The sequence below is a fragment of the Gigantopelta aegis genome, chromosome 3, assembly GCF_016097555.1.
Source record: "Gigantopelta aegis isolate Gae_Host chromosome 3, Gae_host_genome, whole genome shotgun sequence".
Lineage (NCBI taxonomy): Eukaryota > Metazoa > Mollusca > Gastropoda > Neomphalida > Peltospiridae > Gigantopelta > Gigantopelta aegis.
Window position 1 is genome coordinate 3377067 of NC_054701.1, and position 19139 is coordinate 3396205.

At 36.8% G+C, this 19139-nt stretch overlaps 1 protein-coding gene across 1 annotated transcript in view; it reads left to right on the forward strand.

The window, feature by feature from the left end:
- The first annotated feature begins 5 nt into the window (after nucleotides 1–5).
- LOC121367402 (histone deacetylase 6-like) overlaps nucleotides 6–19139 on the forward strand; it is a 247932-nt gene continuing 228798 nt past the window's right edge. Inside the window, exons 1-12 of the mRNA XM_041491555.1 lie at nucleotides 6–73; nucleotides 3112–3241; nucleotides 5487–5552; nucleotides 5845–5882; nucleotides 7841–7982; nucleotides 9372–9509; nucleotides 14815–14886; nucleotides 15286–15311; nucleotides 15757–15861; nucleotides 16422–16490; nucleotides 17255–17381; nucleotides 17939–18004. Of these exons, the coding sequence (XP_041347489.1) occupies nucleotides 3116–3241; nucleotides 5487–5552; nucleotides 5845–5882; nucleotides 7841–7982; nucleotides 9372–9509; nucleotides 14815–14886; nucleotides 15286–15311; nucleotides 15757–15861; nucleotides 16422–16490; nucleotides 17255–17381; nucleotides 17939–18004 (975 nt within the window). The 5' untranslated portion in view covers nucleotides 6–73; nucleotides 3112–3115. The remainder of the gene's footprint in view (nucleotides 74–3111; nucleotides 3242–5486; nucleotides 5553–5844; nucleotides 5883–7840; nucleotides 7983–9371; nucleotides 9510–14814; nucleotides 14887–15285; nucleotides 15312–15756; nucleotides 15862–16421; nucleotides 16491–17254; nucleotides 17382–17938; nucleotides 18005–19139) is intronic.

A 19139-nucleotide genomic window follows, 5' to 3' on the forward strand; every position in this document is an offset into this window, starting at 1 on the left:
TCGAGGTTAAACCGAAAAAAATTGACACAAACGAAGAAAGCATTGATTGCCAAGATTGTGTATCTTTTATCAAGTAGGTAAAAAAAATTCTACTGTTGCGTGATTATCATTGAAAATACTGAAACTATTGGCAGCCAGACGTTCAACGACCTAATTAAAAAAAGAGAAGATATCTAGGAATATACATATTATTACATAATCCGTTTACGACAATAACCTGTTTTCGTACTCTGATCATGTTTGTTTTAGCTGTTTATTTAAAGGTACATAATCATATTTCCAAATACCATATTTTGTGTGTATGTGTTGGGTGGTTGTTTGTTTGGGGGACCAGACAACTCGGACCGGGGGACAACTCGGCCCAGACATCTCGGCCACGGGGCCGAGTTATTAGACTGATAGACGGGGCATGCTGTGACACATTATATGTGTGTTAAGTATGATAGTTGGCCATGTCGTAGTGTCGAAGTATTGTACTATAGTAATAATAATGCATTATACTGATAGATACCGCTAACTATATGGTCACCATTAAGAATGACAATTGTGTATGTCGTAGGCGCATATCGTAGTGTCGGATGGGTTTCTAGAAGTATTGTACTATAGAAATAACGCAAAAGACATCATTTGCCAAATTCCCACATTTATTACATTAAATACATACACACATATGTACACAAAAAACCCAACAGAACACATATACATAAATAGTTATAATAAAGAAATAAAACACCAATCACCAAAAGAACATAGAAATAAAACGTCCAACAAAAGATAAATGTCAGTGTGCAACAGGGGCGTACAGCTTTCCACAGGCAGACAGGAATCTCGAAGTGGACACTTCACCATCTGTGTAGCGTCCCCACAGTTCGAAAATTTTCCCCTGCAGATTCCTGAAAGCCTTCCTCTGTCACCGTCGCATCTTCCTCTCTGAGACGAACCGGCATGTCAGAGGAACCAGCCTGGCTTCAGTGTGGAGCATGGGAACCAACTTGTAGAAGGGAGTGGCTGTTCCAAGGGCACGGTGATTCAGTCGGTGATGCCATCCCTCCACATCGTTGTTGGTCCTCACACTCTGGTTGAAGACTGACCAGGCGTTCACAGACCACACGCTGCTCCTCATCCAGGTGCGGTCCACATAGTCCATGAGGGTCACCAGTCAACAATTTATCAATTTAACAAAAAACAAAAAACACATTCTTTTATTTCTGTGAGAATACTTTAATTTAAAAAAACAACACTTGTTCAACAATATTGTTCAACAATAGACAAGATTGTCCATGTGGCGAGTTGTCTCTGGACTCCGGGCTGAGTTGTCTCGTGGTGGGCCGGGTTGTTTCAGAACTCTGGGCCGAGCTGTCTCGACGTGGGCCGAGTTGTCTCAGAACTCTGGGCCGAGCTGTCTCGACGTGGGCCGAGTTGTCTGGGCCGAGTTGTCCTCCGGGCCGAGTTGTCTGGCATTCATTTGTTTGTTTGTTTTACATTATTTGTGTGTTTGATCTCGACGCATTAACTGATCCCACACATAATATGCATGATTCTAGGATTCTAAATAGGAAGTAAAATACCCTGTGGCTTGCTTATTTTTTATTTTTTTTATTATTATTTTTTTAACGGCAGGCCAAAAAAATTATATCCTATATAAAAAAAAAGAGTAATAATAATAATAATAATAATCATTTTAAAAAGGCCTGCTGAAAATAAAACAACAAGAGTTGAGGGAAAGCTGTGGGATATAGTATGTGAAAAATTACTGTCATCTCCAAAATGTATTTTAGAGCATCATACATACATCTCTTTGTTGAAAAATAATGTGCGATTTAAAAAAACAAAAAAAACACACATTTTGCAAGGGAGTTTTTATTTCAACAGACTGGTACAAAAAATTGACTTTTTTAAAGATTTTCGCAGACCGCTATTTCAAGCCCTAATTGAGTGAACGCCTTTAAAATATATATTTGGACTGACATTCATGACTTGGTCTTAGAGAAATAAGAGTAGCTTCCCCAAGAATCGTTGTTAAAAATAGCAATGTATTTTTATGTTTTAACTAATTTTATATAATTTGCTGGCAATCTTCATACTAGTTTACAAGTATGCCTTTGGTTTGAATACACACACGTGTCACAAACAGTTGGAAGATAGTATTACAAGTCAGGTGTCCCTATCGGATGGCAGTTTATTACTATATAAATGAATGCAAAACATGGTTAATATATTCTAAGTAAAAATGCAGACACATGTATCTACAGTGACAGCAATATATTAAAGAAACTTTCTGTGTACACAAACCGTGCATGTATAAAACAGAATTTTGGTACACAACACATTTTTTTTTACATTAGGTGTGTTGTTTTTGTGGATTTTTTATTTTTTATTATTATTTTTTATTTTTAAATAATTATATACAGTATTTAATAATGAAGTTGTAGCACATTTATGCTAAGTCAGCATATACGATAATGTGTATATGTGTTTCATTTTTTGTCTTTTAAATTTTTATTATTAACCAGGAACCCTTGAGATTTGACAGAGTTCATTTTTTTTTAAATAAAAAATTGTCAATATTGGAGAATTTTAAGTAGGTACCATAAAAGTGACAATAATTACAAGAACATATGCTACAGTGTTGGAACAAGAGACAGAGTAATGATTATAGGATAGCTATTTCAATATGAAGTTCATCAATTGTTTTACTAAATAAAAAAACTTTATTTAGCTAAGGAGTATAAAATTTATAGATACATGTTTAGTATTATTATGATGGAAAAACTGAAAAATCTGGTCTGACCCATGGCACTAACTAACGGCTGCCAGTAGTAGGTGAGTATAGAACCTAAAGCTAATGGGAAATGACTAGGTGTGTGGCATGCATAGCCACAAGAGACAAGCACCTGTCGCATTTGGAGAGACAATGACTATGATGTGGAGATGGACAACAAAAGAAGCTAGGAGGAGCTGCCAGATCGGGAAGAAATGAGATGGAAGTCAAAAGTAGAGAAAGAAAATGGGGCAATGGGATTAAAACAAAAAAAATTATGAAGGAAACTGGTTGCAGCCAAGTTGATTTTTTTTTTATACCGATAGTACTACTTCAATGTTTTATTTTAGCACAATGAGTGACAAGGATCCCGAAGTATCCAGTGGTGATGGGGTGATCCGTCCTATGTCGGGGGAAACACAGAATGGAGAAGATGATGTGGAGAAGACACTGACGGCAGATATCGGCCGTGGTGACCAGGTAACTATCACAGGTGTACCGATATCGCTTGCCTTGTCTAAAGCAGTAACCACTGTTTCAGGGCTCAAGATAGAGGCCTGCATAAAGCTCAAAGCAGTCCGTTATTTAGACCTTATAGAGCCTGCGTAAAGCTCAAAGCAGTCCGTTATTTAGACCTGATAGAGGTCTGCGTAAAGCTCAAAGCAGTCCGTTATTTAGACCTGATAGAGGCCTGCGTAAAGCTCAAAGCAGTCCGTTATTTAGACCTGATAGAGGCCTGCGTAAAGCTCAAAGCAGTCCGTTATTTAGACCTGATAGAGGCCTGCGTAAAGCTCAAAGCAGTCCGTTATTTAGACCTGATAGAGGCCTGCGTAAAGCTCAAAGCAGTCCGTTATTTAGACCTGATAGAGCCTGCATAAAGCTCAAAGCAGTCCGTTATTTAGACCTGATAGAGGCCTGCGTAAAGCTCAAAGCAGTCCGTTATTTAGACCTGATAGAGGCCTGCGTAAAGCTCAAAGCAGTCTCATTTGTTATTTAGTTTGTGAATGTGTTGTATTTTAGTCATGTAATGCTCTAAAGTATACCTCGTAGGACCTTACTTTCCACATACTATCCCAAACCTTCCCTTCACCCCATGTTGTCTAATTTCCAGTAGGCCATATTTTTAGGTTTTGGCCTGCTACATTTAAACAAGATTCATAGCAGACTTTAAATTCCTTGAAAGTCTTTCAATTTGAAGAAATTGTTTTTAGGTCTTTGATAGTCTTTGAATTGTAATAAAAGTCTTTAAAAGTCTTTAAATTCTCACAAATCATAGCTAAAGCAAGGATAATATCTTTTACAGCTGCATGCATTTGATATTTTCCACTTACAAGGTTTAATCTGTCATGATGCATGTAAAAAAGCTCAATTTTTTGCCATGGACAGCAAAGTAAACAAACTTATTTGGTATAATTATTGCATTCTATTGTCTTTGACCGCTGTGTAAAAGTCTTTGAAAGTCTTTGAATTTGCTTGGTCTTTAAGGCTATGAACCCTGTTTAAAAAATAACAGTAGGCCATATTTTACTTCCTATTTCGAGCTCTGCTGTTCGTCATGTTTAAATGCTGGTTCTTACATTGAAATGAACAAATGTTGGGCACGGTTAGTACTTGGAGAGTGACTGTCTGGAAATACAAAGTCAGGCCTCCGGTTGTCAGTAGCATGTTGTTAGTGCGTCAGCAAAATCATAGTCGCTTTTGTGTCACTGGATAAAAATTACTACCGTTAGTAAAACTCCTCAACAACAGCAAAATGAATAGATTTGGTGTACATTATCTACCAGAATTTAACATTTGTACGTCTAAAATATGTTCACCTGCAACAAAAGAACTTTTCATTTGCTGTAAAAGTCGCTTTTTTTAAATGCCATAGACAGGCTCAAAATTGTCATTGGTGAGCCATTTGACCTACAGCAATTTTTTTTTTTAATAGAGACAAATTCTTACGTTCGAGCTCTGTCACCGAGTCATGAGTACTAGTAATCAGTTATTACCATAATTACAGAATGGGGTCCAGTGATCACAATGCACAGAACCAACCCCTGCAATTGCCTACGGCAATCGGCAATGCCGTGGAGTATTTAATTCTCCACAGCACTTTTTGACTATATTCAAGGTTTACCTACTCCAAACTCTGAGTGAGTGCTCCGCAAGGCTAAATGGGTAGGTGTAAACCACTTGCACCGACCAGTGATCCATAACTGGTTCAATAAAGGCCATGGTTTGTGCTATCCTGCCTGTGGGAAGCGCAAATAAAAGATCCCTTGCTGCTAATCGGAAAGAGTAGCCCATGTAGTGGCGACAGAGCGGGTTTCCTATCAAAATCTGTATGGTCCTTAACCATATGTCTGATGCCATATAACCGTAAATAAAATGTGTTGAGTGCGTCATTAAATAAAACATTTCTTTCTTTCTTTTCTTTATATTCAAGGTTTTTTCAATGGCATGTTTTTTTTGCCATGGACATTTTCTTAATTACATGGGTTGCAGAATTGAGGCCTGTGAGTGCTTTGAATATTGAAAATTGAAACATTAGTTTAATGTGAAATGAAATGTACCTGTAATATGCTAAGAAAGAACTAACCTGAAATTTGGATTAAGACATGTAATAAGAACAGGTCCTGGTACATGTTTCACCTGGAAAATTTAAGCAAGAACATGTTAAAGTAGTTTGGTGATATTAACATTCTGTCATATAAAACAATTGTTTGATTTAAAATTTCAGGATACTGATAAAGCCCCGGAGAGTGATGATGAAGACTTACAACTTCTGATGGGAATGTGCTGTATTGTAAGTTTCTAGTTACCCCCACCCCCAAAAATAAACACACAAAAAAAAACCTCTTAATTAATAATTCAAAATATAAGATTTGTTTAACAACTATAACCAGGAGGTAATTTAAATTTCTTGGCTATATATTTGTAATAATTTTTCTTTTCCTACACAACACACACATATTGATTTGAAGGCTTGCTTATCAATATTATGTACATCAATGATTTGGAACGGACTATCATGAGTTTATTTTCACTACTCATTAACAGTATGAGTGTAATACAAGTATATGTTTTGTGTGTTCCAGAAGGATTCATCAGAACATCAACCAGAGACCGTTAATGGGTAAGACTTTGTAGTGTTTCTTCATGTGAAGTTTTCATTCTTGTAGGAAATTCATAACTTAGTAAGTATGGCTAACTGTAATGTAGGGAACATTTTATTCAGTGTCATGTCAGACACGTCGCAATTTGCTACTAAGTTTCACAAATTGCCACACAATTCTATAAAGTTAACTATAAGTTGCTAATCAAAACTTTGAAAACAAAATGTTCCCAGTAATGTACTTTCAACTGTGTGTTAATACCAGCAGCCATTCTTAAACTAAATGAACTAAAGACAAGTAATATTTGTTGAATGACCGCACAGCCTATTTTAAACTAAGATGGTTATTTTGAGTCTAGGTAACCAGAAGAATGATCCTGCTGCCACACTGGCTACTCTTAGTGAATATTAACAATCTTTAACTTTCCAATTTCTTCCAAGATTTTAATCTGTTTCGACCCTTTCTGTCATTTTCCTCCAACTCTGTCTTCTGAGCTGTCCACACCATCGCCTACCTGTCTCTACTTATTCCACGGGTGCAGTCTCTGTGTACTTCCCAGCACCCATCTGGCATCCTCGTCCTCTGCTGCTAACAAAGCTGGTCTGACCCATGACACTAACGACTGCCGGTAGTAGGGGAGCATAGTAGATAGTTACAAGTGCCTCTCCGAAGTGGTCAGACTAAGCCCACAGCTAAAAGCTGATGGGGAATGACAGGTGTGTGGTACGGATAGCCACAAGAGATAAGCAGCTGTTGCGGTTGGAGAGACCAGGACTGGGATGTGGAGGTGGACAGTGAAAGATATTGGATATGCACTTTCCCAAAGGCAAGACAGCATATACCATGTTCTCTGACTAAGTAAACTGGTTTCATCGAAGAAAGAAACTTGATGGGTTCACTGAGAGGGATTGATCTTGCAACCCATCACACCTTAGATGGGCACTGAACCACATTGGCCCCTATTAATTATAGCTAACCATCAGTTGCTAGGCTTTTCAAAAATAATATTCTTTTCTCGATACTTTATTGCATAAAGGAAAGGTAATAATAATTCATGGCTGGAAAAATACCAAAGGTCAGTTGCTAGCTACTGCTCAGAAAGACTGCCTCTGTATGTAGTCCTTGTGAGTTTCAGTGATAGTCATTATTACCATGATAGCAGGCGATTCTCATCTAACTTTGGACTGAAGTCAGGTTGTTGTACTTGGCAGCAAATCCTGTTGGCAATAGATGAGGAAGATGTAACATAGGTCATTATTCCCTGTGAGCAGCAAGCAGGGAGTTGATGGAACTGGTCAAGTACATGCACTTGAAAAAACAAGGGGCCAGGACAAAGCCCAGTGGTAACGCATTCACTTGATGCACGGTCGGTCTAGGATCGATTCCCGTCGGTAGGCCCATTAGGCTATTTCTCATTCCGGCCAGTGCACCACAACTGGTATATCAAAGACCATGGTATGTGCTATCCTGTCTTTGGGATAGGGCATTTAAAAGATCCCTTGCTGCTAATAAAAAAAGAGTAGCCCATGAAGTGGCAACAGCGGGTTTCCTCTCTCAATATATGTGTAGTCCGTAACCATATAACTGTAAATAAAATGTGATGAGTGGTGTGTCATTATATAGAACATTTCCTCTTTCTCTCAGACACCTGATTGGTGTCATTTTCACTCTTATCGTGCTATAGTATCAAGTGGCCACTTTACCCAAACTTTGCATTTACTGTCCTAAACAGAGGGGTCTCGAGGGGGCCATCCATGACATTTGTCAAGGAAGGAACAATATCTAATTAGCACTGGTATGTAACACGTAGATTAGCTTTCCACATTCATACTTTGAATTATCTTTTGTATTCTTCTTTTTTTCACTTCGTTGAATAAATGAATGTTTAACAACAACCCAGCACAAACAAAAGACAATGTCAGTTGGCTGTCACTACATTAAATCACTGTGTTACTAAACAGCTTGTGTATTATTTCAGGACTTGTTTTCTCTATGACGAGCTGATGATGAAACACAAACACGAATGGTGTGGGGATTACCCGGAACGACCAGAGAGAATTTCGCAGCCTTATGCAAGATGTTGTCAGCTTGGGTTGGTGGATCGATGTGAAATACTCGAGGTACAACAATTCAACATTAGTCTTAAATTGTGTAAATGTTGTGCTATTTATTTATATACATAGATAGGATGGATTTTCCTCTTTTAAACGTTTTGATGAAAAGGAAATATGTGTATGTTTAAAAGATGTTTGTGACCCGAATAGTTATTATTAAACAACATCTAAATAAGACAACATACTTTTACTACCGTATATCTTTGCCTGTAAGTCCATCTCGGCTATAAGTCGAGTCCCTAATTTCAAGCCCTGAAAACGTCTTTTTTTATTGACCCGTTTATAAGTCGACCCATGAAAAACAACTTATAAATATTGAAGTATTTCTTATTTTCAGCACATGAGAACAATAATGTACAATATTTGAACAAAAGAAAATTATTTTACAAACTTCGGTTTTCACGTTTTGTACATCGCAATATAATCAGACTATTCCAATCAAACTATCATTATTACATAGCATCAAAACGAAATATTCCTTAGTAGAGAGTGAAAGCTGTTTGACTGTTACTGTATGGTACTGTACAGATGGTTTTGTGCACAGACAACAACTTTATTTATAAACACTGCCAACAGATCACTACGATAAAACTGAAAGTATCACGTTTTGCCGCCATATTAATACATGTAAGGAGGATAACTCTGGAAAGTACACTGGTTTTTGTACCAAATGGTGTGTGTCCCTATTGCTCTAGATAGTGAACTGCAGAGATCAGTCTATTTTAAGGGAAATCTCAGTAATATTCATGAAGTTAATCACCGCCAAAACATTGTTTGAACAACCATTAATGCCAGTGACCAGATTTCAAAATAAACTCAGGCAACAGGTAGTTAGTATTGTTTACATTTTTACTATTAGTGATGACTGTTAATTTAACTAAGTGGACTGTTGTCTTGGCATGTGAGTGAGATCGTACGCCTTTTCGCATAACGAAAACCGTTCTAATGCCCCCAAAAAAAGGTTATAAAAAATAAATGTGTCAAATTAACATATTTGAGTATAAATACATGGCATACTTCAACAATAAAACTTGTAAAATAATCCCCAAAACAGTAATATTTTTTGGTGAAATTTTTTTACCCTCTTATAAGTCGACCCCCCAAGTTATAAAATAATTTTTGGGTGAAAAAAATTCTACTTATAGGCGAAGATATACTGTAATTGATTTTGTTGTGGTTCTTCTTCTTAGCCACATTAAGTAATTGTGAAAAAATACACAAGTACAATGCAAAGTATTGACATACTGTGGTAGAATTGACCAAGTTGGTACAGTCTTCTATTTCCAAAGACTGTTCTTTAAAAATAATGAATCTACAATGACTGCATTCATTGAATATCCTTAGTAATTTGGTTGTACATGCAGTACAAGTGCTGTTTTGTATTTATTGTTTCAGATGCGTTATGCAACCGAGGATCACATACTAATAAAACACTCCCAGGAGCTACTGGAGAAGACGAAATCGTTGCCCAACATGTCTCTCTCTGAACTACTGCACGTGTCTGAACAGTATAGCTCGTGGTTTGCAAACAATGTAAGTTCACCTAGAGTCTAATCAGCCTTCACCAATCCAAATTTAGTTTTATACCATTCGTAATACTGTCGGTGCTAACATTCCAAACTCCTTTTATAAAAAAAGCCTTGACTTTAGACTTCGAATTTTATATCCTCGAAACACTGTTTCTATTGGCCGATTATGATGACCGATTAAAACAGAATCATAAACATATACTAGTAGATATACTAGCAGTATTAGTATAGGGCAGAGGCTAAGTGATGTTTGGCTGCAGTATTAGTATAGGGCATTGGCTAAGTGATGTTTGGCTGCAGTATTAGTATAGGGCATAGGCAAAGTGATGTGTTTGGTTGCAGTATTAATATAGGACATAAGCTGAGTGATGTGTTTGACTGCAGTATTAGTATAGGACATAGGCTAAGTGATGTTTGGCTGCAGTATTAGTATAGGGCATAGGCTAAGTGATGTTTGGCTGCAGTATTAGTATAGGATATAGGCTAAGTGATGTGTTTGGCTGCAGTATTAGTATAGGGCATAAGCTAAATGATGTGTTTGACTGCAGTATTAGTATAGGGCATAGGCTAAGTGATGTGTTTGGCTGCAGTATTAGTATAGAGGTGATGTGTTTGACTGCAGTATTAGTATAGGGCATATGCTAAATGATGTGTTTGGCTGCAGTATTAGTATAGGGCATAGGCTAAATGATGTGTTTGACTGGAGTATTAGTATAGGGCATAGGCTAAGTGATGTCTGACTGCAGTATTAGTATAGGGCATAGGCTAAGTGATGTTTGGCTTCTGTATTAGTATAGGGCATAGGCTAAATGATGTGTTTGGCAGCAGTATTAGTATAGGAGTGATCTGTTTGACTGCAGTATTAGTATATAGCATAGGCTAAATGATGTGTTTTGCTGCAGTATTAATATAGGCCATAGGCTAAGTGATGTGTTTGGCTGCAGTATTAGTATAGGTCATAGGCTAAATGATGTGTTTTGCTGCAGTATTAATATAGGGCATAGGCTAGTGATGTGTTTGGCTGCAGTATTAGTATAGGAGTGATCTGTTTGACTGCAGTATTAGTATATAGCATAGGCTAAATGATGTGTTTTGCTGCAGTATTAATATAGGCCATAGGCTAAGTGATGTGTTTGGCTGCAGTATTAGTATAGGTCATAGGCTAAATGATGTGTTTTGCTGCAGTATTAATATAGGGCATAGGCTAGTGATGTGTTTGGCTGCAGTATTAGTATAGGTCATAGGCTAAATGATGTGTTTTGCTGCAGTATTAGTATAGGAGTGATGTGTTTGACTGCAGTATTAGTATATGGCATAGGCTAAATGATGTGTTTGGCAGCAGTATTAGTATAGGGCAAAGGCTAAGTGATGTGTTTGGCTGCAGTATTAGTGTAGGGCATAGGCTAAGTGATGTGTTTGGCTGCAGTATTAGTGTAGGGCATAGGCTAAGTGATGTGTTTGGCTGCAGTATTAGTACAGGGCACAGGCTAAGTGATGTGATTGACTGGAGTATTAGTATAGGGCATATACTAAATGTTGTGTTTGACTGTAGTATTAGTATAGGGCATAGGCCAAGTGATGTTTGGCTGCAGTATTATTATAGGATATAGGCTAAATGATGTGTTTGACTGCAGTATTAGTATGAGAGATGTGTTTGACTGCAGTATTAGTATAGGGCATAGGCTAAGTGATGTGTTTGACTGCAGTATTAGTATAGGAGTGATGTGTTTGACTGCAGTATTAGTATATGGCATAGGCTAAATGATGTGATTGACTGGAGTATTAGTATATGGCATAGGCTAAATGATGTGATTGACTGGAGTATTAGTATAGGGCATAGACTAAATGATGTGTTTGACTGTAGTATTAGTATAGGGCATAGGCTAAGTGATGTTTGGCTGCAGTATTAGTATAGGGCATAGGCTAAGTGATGTGTTAGACTGCAGTATTAGTATAGGGCATAGGCTAAATGATGTGATTGACTGGAGTATTAGTATAGGGCATAGGCTAAATGATGTGATTGACTGGAGTATTAGTATAGGGCATAGGCTAAATGATGTGATTGACTGGAGTATTAGTATAGGGTATAGGCTAAATGATGTGATTGACTGGAGTATTAGTATAGGGCATAGGCTAAATGATGTGATTGACTGGAGTATTAGTATAGGGCATATGCTAAGTGATGTTTGGCTGCAGTATTAGTATAGGGCATAGGCTAAGTGATGTGTTAGACTGCAGTATTAGTATAGGGCATAGGCAAAGCGATATGTTTGACTGCAGTATTAGTATAGGGCATAGGCTAATTGATGTGTTTGGCTGCAGTATTAGTATAGGGCATAGGCTAAATGATGTCTGGCTGCAGTATTAGTATAGGGCATAGGCAAAGCGATATGTTTGGCTGCAGTATTAGTATATAGCATAGGCTAAATGATGTGTTTGGCTGCAGTATTAGTATAGGGCATAGGCTAGTGATGTGTTTGGCTGTAGTATTAGTATAGGCCACAGTCTAAATGATGTGTTTTGCTGCAGTATTAGTATAGGAGTGATGTGTTTGACTGCGGTATTAGTATATGGCATAGGCTAAATGATGTGTTTGGCTGCAGTATTAGTGTAGGGCATAGGCTAAATGATGTGTTTGGCTGCAGTATTAGTATAGGGGTGATATGTTTGACTGCAGTATTAGTATAGGGCATAGGCTAAGTGATGTTTGGCTGCAGTATTAGTATAGGCATAGGCTAAATGATGTGTTTGGCAGCAGTATTAGTATAGGAGTGATGTGTTTGACTGCAGTATTAGTATATAGCATAGGCTAAATGATGTGTTTGGCTGCAGTATTAGTATAGGGCATAGGCTAGTGATGTGTTTGGCTGTAGTATTAGTATAGGCCATAGTCTAAATGATGTGTTTTGCTGCAGTATTAGTATAGGAGTGATGTGTTTGACTGCGGTATTAGTATATGGCATAGGCTAAATGATGTGTTTGGCTGCAGTATTAGTGTAGGGCATAGGCTAAGTGATGTGTTTGGCTGCAGTATTAGTGTAGGGCATAGGCTAAATGATGTGTTTGGCTGCAGTATTAGTATAGGGGTGATATGTTTGACTGCAGTATTAGTATAGGGCATAGGCTAAGTGATGTTTGGCTGCAGTATTAGTATAGGCATAGGCTAAATGATGTGTTTGGCAGCAGTATTAGTATAGGAGTGATGTGTTTGACTGCAGTATTAGTATATAGCATAGGCTAAATGATGTGTTTGGCTGCAGTATTAGTATAGGGCATAGGCTAGTGATGTGTTTGGCTGCAGTATTAGTATAGCCATAGGCTAAATGATGTGTTTGGCAGCAGTATTAGTATAGGAGTGATGTGTTTGACTGCAGTATTAGTATATAGCATAGGCTAAATGATGTGTTTGGCTGCAGTATTAGTATAGGACATAGGCTAAGTGATGTGTTTGGCTGCAGTATTAGTATAGGACATAGGCTAAGTGATGTGTTTGGCTGCAGTATTAGTATAGGACATAGGCTAGTGATGTGTTTAGCTGCAGTAATGGTATAGGCCATAGGCTAAATGATGTGTTTGACTGCAGTATTAGTATATGGCATAGGCTAAATGATGTGTTTGACTGGAGTATTAGTATAGGGCATAGGCTAAGTGATGTCTTTGACTGCAGTATTAGTATAGGGCATAGGCTAAGTGATGTTTGGCTGCAGTATTAGTATAGGGCATAGGCTAAATGATGTGTTTGGCTGCAGTATTAGTATAGGACATAGGCTAAGTGATGTGTGGCTGCAGTATTAGTATAGGACATAGGCTAAGTGATGTGTTTGGCTGCAGTATTAGTATATGGCATAGGCTAAATGATGTGTTTGACTGGAGTATTAGTATAGGGCATAGGCTAAGTGATGTCTTTGACTGCAGTATTAGTATAGGGCATAGGCTAAATGATGTGTTTGGCTGCAGTATTAGTATAGGGTATAGGCTAGTGATGTGTTTGGCTGCAGTATTAGTATAGGCCATAGGCTAAATGATGTGTTTTGCTGCAGTATTAGTATAGGAGTGATGTGTTTGACTGCAGTATTAATATATGGCATAGGCTAAATGATGTGTTTGGCTGCAGTATTAGTATAGGGAATAGGCTAAGTGATGTGTTTGGCTGCAGTATTAGTGTAGGGCATAGGCTAAGTGATGTGTTTGGCTGCAGTATTAGTGTAGGGCATAGGCTAAATGATGTGTTTGGCTGCAGTATTAGTATAGGGCATAGGCTAAATGATGTCTGGCTGCAGTATTAGTATAGGGCATAGGCTAAATGATGTGTTTGACTGGAGTATTAGTATAGGGCATAGGCTAAATGATGTCTTTGACTGCAGTATTAGTATAGGGGTGATGTGTTTGACTGCAGTATTAGTATAGGGCATAGGCTAAATGATGTGTTTGGCTGCAGTATTAGTATAGGGCATAGACTAAATGATGTCTGGCTGCAGTATTAGTATAGGCCATAGGCTAAATGATGTGTTTTGCTGCAGTATTAGTATAGGAGTGATGTGTTTGACTGCAGTATTAGTATATGGCATAGGCTAAGTGATGTGTTTGGCTGCAGTATTAGTATAGGGCATAGGCTAAATGATGTGTTTGGCTGCAGTATTAGTATAGGACATAGGCTAAGTGATGTGTTTGGCTGCAGTATTAGTATAGGGCATAGGCTAAGTGATGTGTTTGGCTGCAGTATTAGTATAGGACATAGGCTAAGTGATGTGTTTGGCTGCAGTATTAGTATAGGGCATAGGTTAAGTGATGTGTTTGGCTGCAGTATTAGTATAGGACATAGGTTAAGTGATGTGTTTGGCTGCAGTATTAGTATAGGACATAGGCTAAGTGATGTGTTTGGCTGCAGTATTAGTATAGGACATAGGCTAAGTGATGTGTTTGGCTGCAGTATTAGTATAGGACATAGGTTAAGTGATGTGTTTGGCTGCAGTATTAGTATAGGAGTGATGTGTTTGAATGCAGTATTAGTATAGGACATAGGCTAAGTGATGTGTTTGGCTGCAGTATTAGTATAGGACATAGGTTAAGTGATGTGTTTGGCTGCAGTATTAGTATAGGACATAGGCTAAGTGATGTGTTTGGCTGCAGTATTAGTATAGGACATAGGTTAAGTGATGTGTTTGGTTGTCTTTAAGTCCTTATCAACATGTTCATTTGATTCAATCTTCCACTATTTCATGGTTTCTTATGTTGAGATTTTAGAGAACTGCTTTTGTCTTCACTAGATCGATATTTGCTTTATTAAAAAAAATCATCTTGTTTTTAAGTCTACCTATGAATGTGCACTGGCAGCTCTGGGTTCCACGGTGGAAGTTATGGAACATATACTCAAAAAAAAGGTTTGTCTTTATGTATGTCAGATTAATTTTTAAAAATATTTGCACCACTAACTTTGCAGTGGATTGGTGAGTTAATAACATGGTATTATTATAGTGTGCTTTAAAATAAAATGTATTTGATAAAATAAAAAGAAACTTAAATTCAGGAAATAATGTTACTGTTTGATTTATTTTGATAAGAATTGTAATCCAATACATCAGTTTTATCTGTATGTTTTGTTCTTATTTAAAAAAAAATTAATTATTCTTATTTCATAAATAAAATGTTAATACCTTTACTTATGGGAATAAAATCTTTGGACTAACAAAACTATTTACCTTAAACACAGGCCTGGTGTTTCATTTTTGTTAGAAGATGTACATAATTTTAAACTTAAAAATTTCATATGTTCATTTCAGAGTCGAAATGGTTTTGCAATGATCAGGTATGTATTATTATTATTTTTTATTGAATTGTTTTTTTTTATTGCACCCAAAACCTTGGTAATGTTAAGAATGAGGATTCCTAATTCATTTCCTTATCAAATATGTGTTCAAACACTATGCTAATTGTACATTTAGCAAACAAAAACATGTCGAAATACAGTAATTAGTACAATTAAGGTATGTATTATATTTTGTTCTTCTTTCTTACAAGAACAAACTTTTTTTAATATAAACATTTTTGCAATAATTAATTGCTTGAGTCCACAGTAAATGTTAAGAGTTAATTTTATGGACAATAAATTTCAGTTTGATACATGTATCTTACAGTGAATGTTTATTTGTTTTAGAAGAATGGTCATGATTTAGTTTTTTTATGGTATGGAAGTTATTGTTTTTTCAAGAGACTCACTGGATGATGATATAGTGTTGAACGCTGTTTTTCAGGCCGCCCGGTCACCATGCGATGTTCAATGAGTACTGTGGCTACTGTACATTCAACAATGTGGCCATTGCAGCTCAACATGCTCTCGATCGGTTCGGACTGGAAAGGTTCGTATCAGCAGTATCATTCTGGTGTTTGTTTATACCTTGTCAGCTCTCAGTTCAGCTGTCAGTTTGTAATGTCTAACACCTGTCTTGCTGTATATATTCAAACCTTAGCCTGACCTCTCACCAGTTACATACTCTCTCTCCCCCCCCCCCCCCCCCCCCCCCCCCGAACCTGAACACCCCAGCTGCAATTGTCCATGATGTCAAGGTTTCCATGGGTGTGGTCAAGGTGCTTACCATTTCTTTCTTTCTTCTTTGCTATCTGATTGTCTAAAAACTCCCCAACATTGCCATCGATCATTTTCATTTAGTCCTTTGCCTGGAACCATCCCAAGAATCACTTGGGTGTTTTTCTAATATTATAATTAAAAAAACATTTGCATTGCTGTATCATCATTTTGATAGTGAATTGGTAAGTAAAGCTGTTTCTGTCCTGCTTTGACCAACTTGGAAGCTAAGATAGATGAGTCACGTTGGACTTGAGTCACATGTCAAGTAATGATCACTTTGCTTTGGTTGCTAAATAAACATGCTTACTCATACATTATAATGTTTTTTAGGATTCTTGTTGTTGACTGGGACATCCATCATGGGCAGGGGACTCAGTACATGTTCTACGATGACCCACGGTGCGTGTAATGTATTTCACAAACTGTTTGACTTGTAGGTCTTACAAATCATTAAATAGGATACAATTCAGCATTAACAGTTATATGTCTCTAAGTACATATTAAATAGGATACAATTCAGCATTAACAGTTATATGTTTCTAAGTACATGTTAAATAGGATACAATTCAGCATTAACAGTCTCTAAGTACACAAGTGAAAATTCACAGATTTGTTTATTTTATTTTGCCATGCCTTATGCACCTTGGAGTTTAATGTACACTATTGCAGGATACTTGTTACATTCTGCCAGAGGGTATGGAGGGTAAAATTGCACACCCTAATATCTTGGAAATTAATGGATACATCTTTATAATATTTAGATGGATGTTAGTAAGAGAACTTTGTCAAAGCACACGAAGTACAGTGCTGTATTTGAGAACATTTTAAACTCATAACTACCTAGTAGGGGTATTTAAAGTCTTTTTTTGTTTTTATTATTTACCCTCAAATTATTTTCTATCAAGAAGCCTGTCTTAGGTTATCAACAATGTGCCTATTCCAAAAATATATTTTATCGGTTTATGTATTTGATGTTATATGAATATAACATTCTTCTCTCTGGCATGAATGTGTACAAAACGTTAATCAAATAAAAGTGAAAGTTAACTACTGATTTGGAATCTTCACGCTTAACAGTTAATGTAAAACGTTCTCGTGCCTGTTTGTCAACCTAATGTCTTCACTGATCTGGGTTTTATTTTAGGTTTAAATTTATTTTTCAGAGTTTTGTATTTTTCTATCCATCGTTACGAACATGGCGCTTTCTGGCCTGAACTGCGTGAGTCCGACTACGACTTTGTTGGGAAAGGAAAGGGGAAAGGATACAATATTAACGTCCCACTGAATAAGGTACTTGATGTCGTATCTCAATTGTGTTTAAAAATAGCATTTATATGTAAATTGTTTGGGTTTGTAAACCACATTTGATCACTCTGGACCATCATGGATGATTAATGAAGTATTATTGACCGTATTGTGATTCTAGTTTTTGCAAACTTTGTTATCTTATTGATTACTGTGTGAATTAATGATATAAAATTGCAGAAAAGTTAACTGTTAACACATTCATGAGCATTAACCACAAATATTATTATTATTATTTTTTTTTTTTCAGCACACCAATTTTTTTTTTTTTGAGTAACCAGTTTATAAGCATAAAGCCCACACTACTGACCACAATATATTGTTAGTGACTCCTTCCAGTCCTGTTATTAAGTCCACTTGTTGCATTTATTATTTGATATTTATCTTATAAATTGTTTAATTTTTTGTACACAGAATATGACAACAAACATCATTGACCGAAGCTGTACCCTGTATATATTACTACAATTAGGACTTTGCGGTTACTTTGTCTTCTAAGATCTTAGAATCATGATGTGTACTGTTTCGTTGATTTTTTCCAGATGTCTATGACTGACAGTGACTACCTGGCAATCTTCTACCAAATCCTCTTACCTGTAGCTTATCAGGTATGTTCAGTGTTCACATATCACTTTATTGCTGTCGTGTAATTTGAATCAAAATAATCAGCAGTTTAAAGTGTTAACATTGATAGACGTCCACAATGTTTCCTGTTTCTAGTAATTAATTCAAACATATTTTACTGTTAAATATATGGATACCATTGGAAATGTTTATGAATAATTTCATGAATTTTGTTTTGTTGTGGACCAGACTATAGCACATTGTGATTTGGTTGGACTGCAGTCTGGCCTTGGATTCAGGTTTTTAAATGAGTCTAACTTTATGTTTATATCAGGCAGTTACATTTATTTATGAGCAGTATCTTATTCTCCAAACTGGTTATAAACATAACAACGTTCAGAATTAAATTAGTGGCATTGTCATTAATGACTTACTTTAGAAAAAATAGTTTCTTTACAACCATCAAAGTGAAAAAAAAAGAGTTTAAAATTTAAGATATCTCTTATAATATATATACCTATCTATGGACTTTTTTGACATGTGGTGGAATTTAACTAGGACAAAACCAGGGGAGATCACTGTGTTTGAACCATAATTCAATGCGGACTCTAAAAGTAAAACTTCAACAGCTATTATATAATCTTTTTTGGCAATGTTTCTTCAAAATTAATATGTTTGATATTGTTTTCATTCTGACCAATTTATTAGACATTGAAGTCTAGGGCCTCCACGAGTCCAAAATATTGGACTTGAGTACTCGAGGGTGAAACTCGACCCGGACTCGAGTACGCGACACTTACGCTTGATGATAATGAGACTAAGGAATAAAGTAAATATTGGACTTGAGTACTCGAGGGTGAAACTCAACCCGGACTCTAGTACGCGACACTTACGCTTGATGATAATGAGACTAAGGAATAAAGTAAATATTGGACTTGAGTACTCGAGGGTGAAACTCGACCCGGACTCGAGTACGCGACACCTTCACGCTTGAATGATATGACGTAGACTAAGGAATAAAGTACCTATTGGACTTCACGGCTCGAATGAAACTCGACGTATCGACCTACGCTTCACTCACGGCTTGAATGATATGAGACGTATGATCTATATTCACGAGTACTTGAATGATATGACGTATGATCTACCTTCACGCTTGAATGATATGACGTATGACCT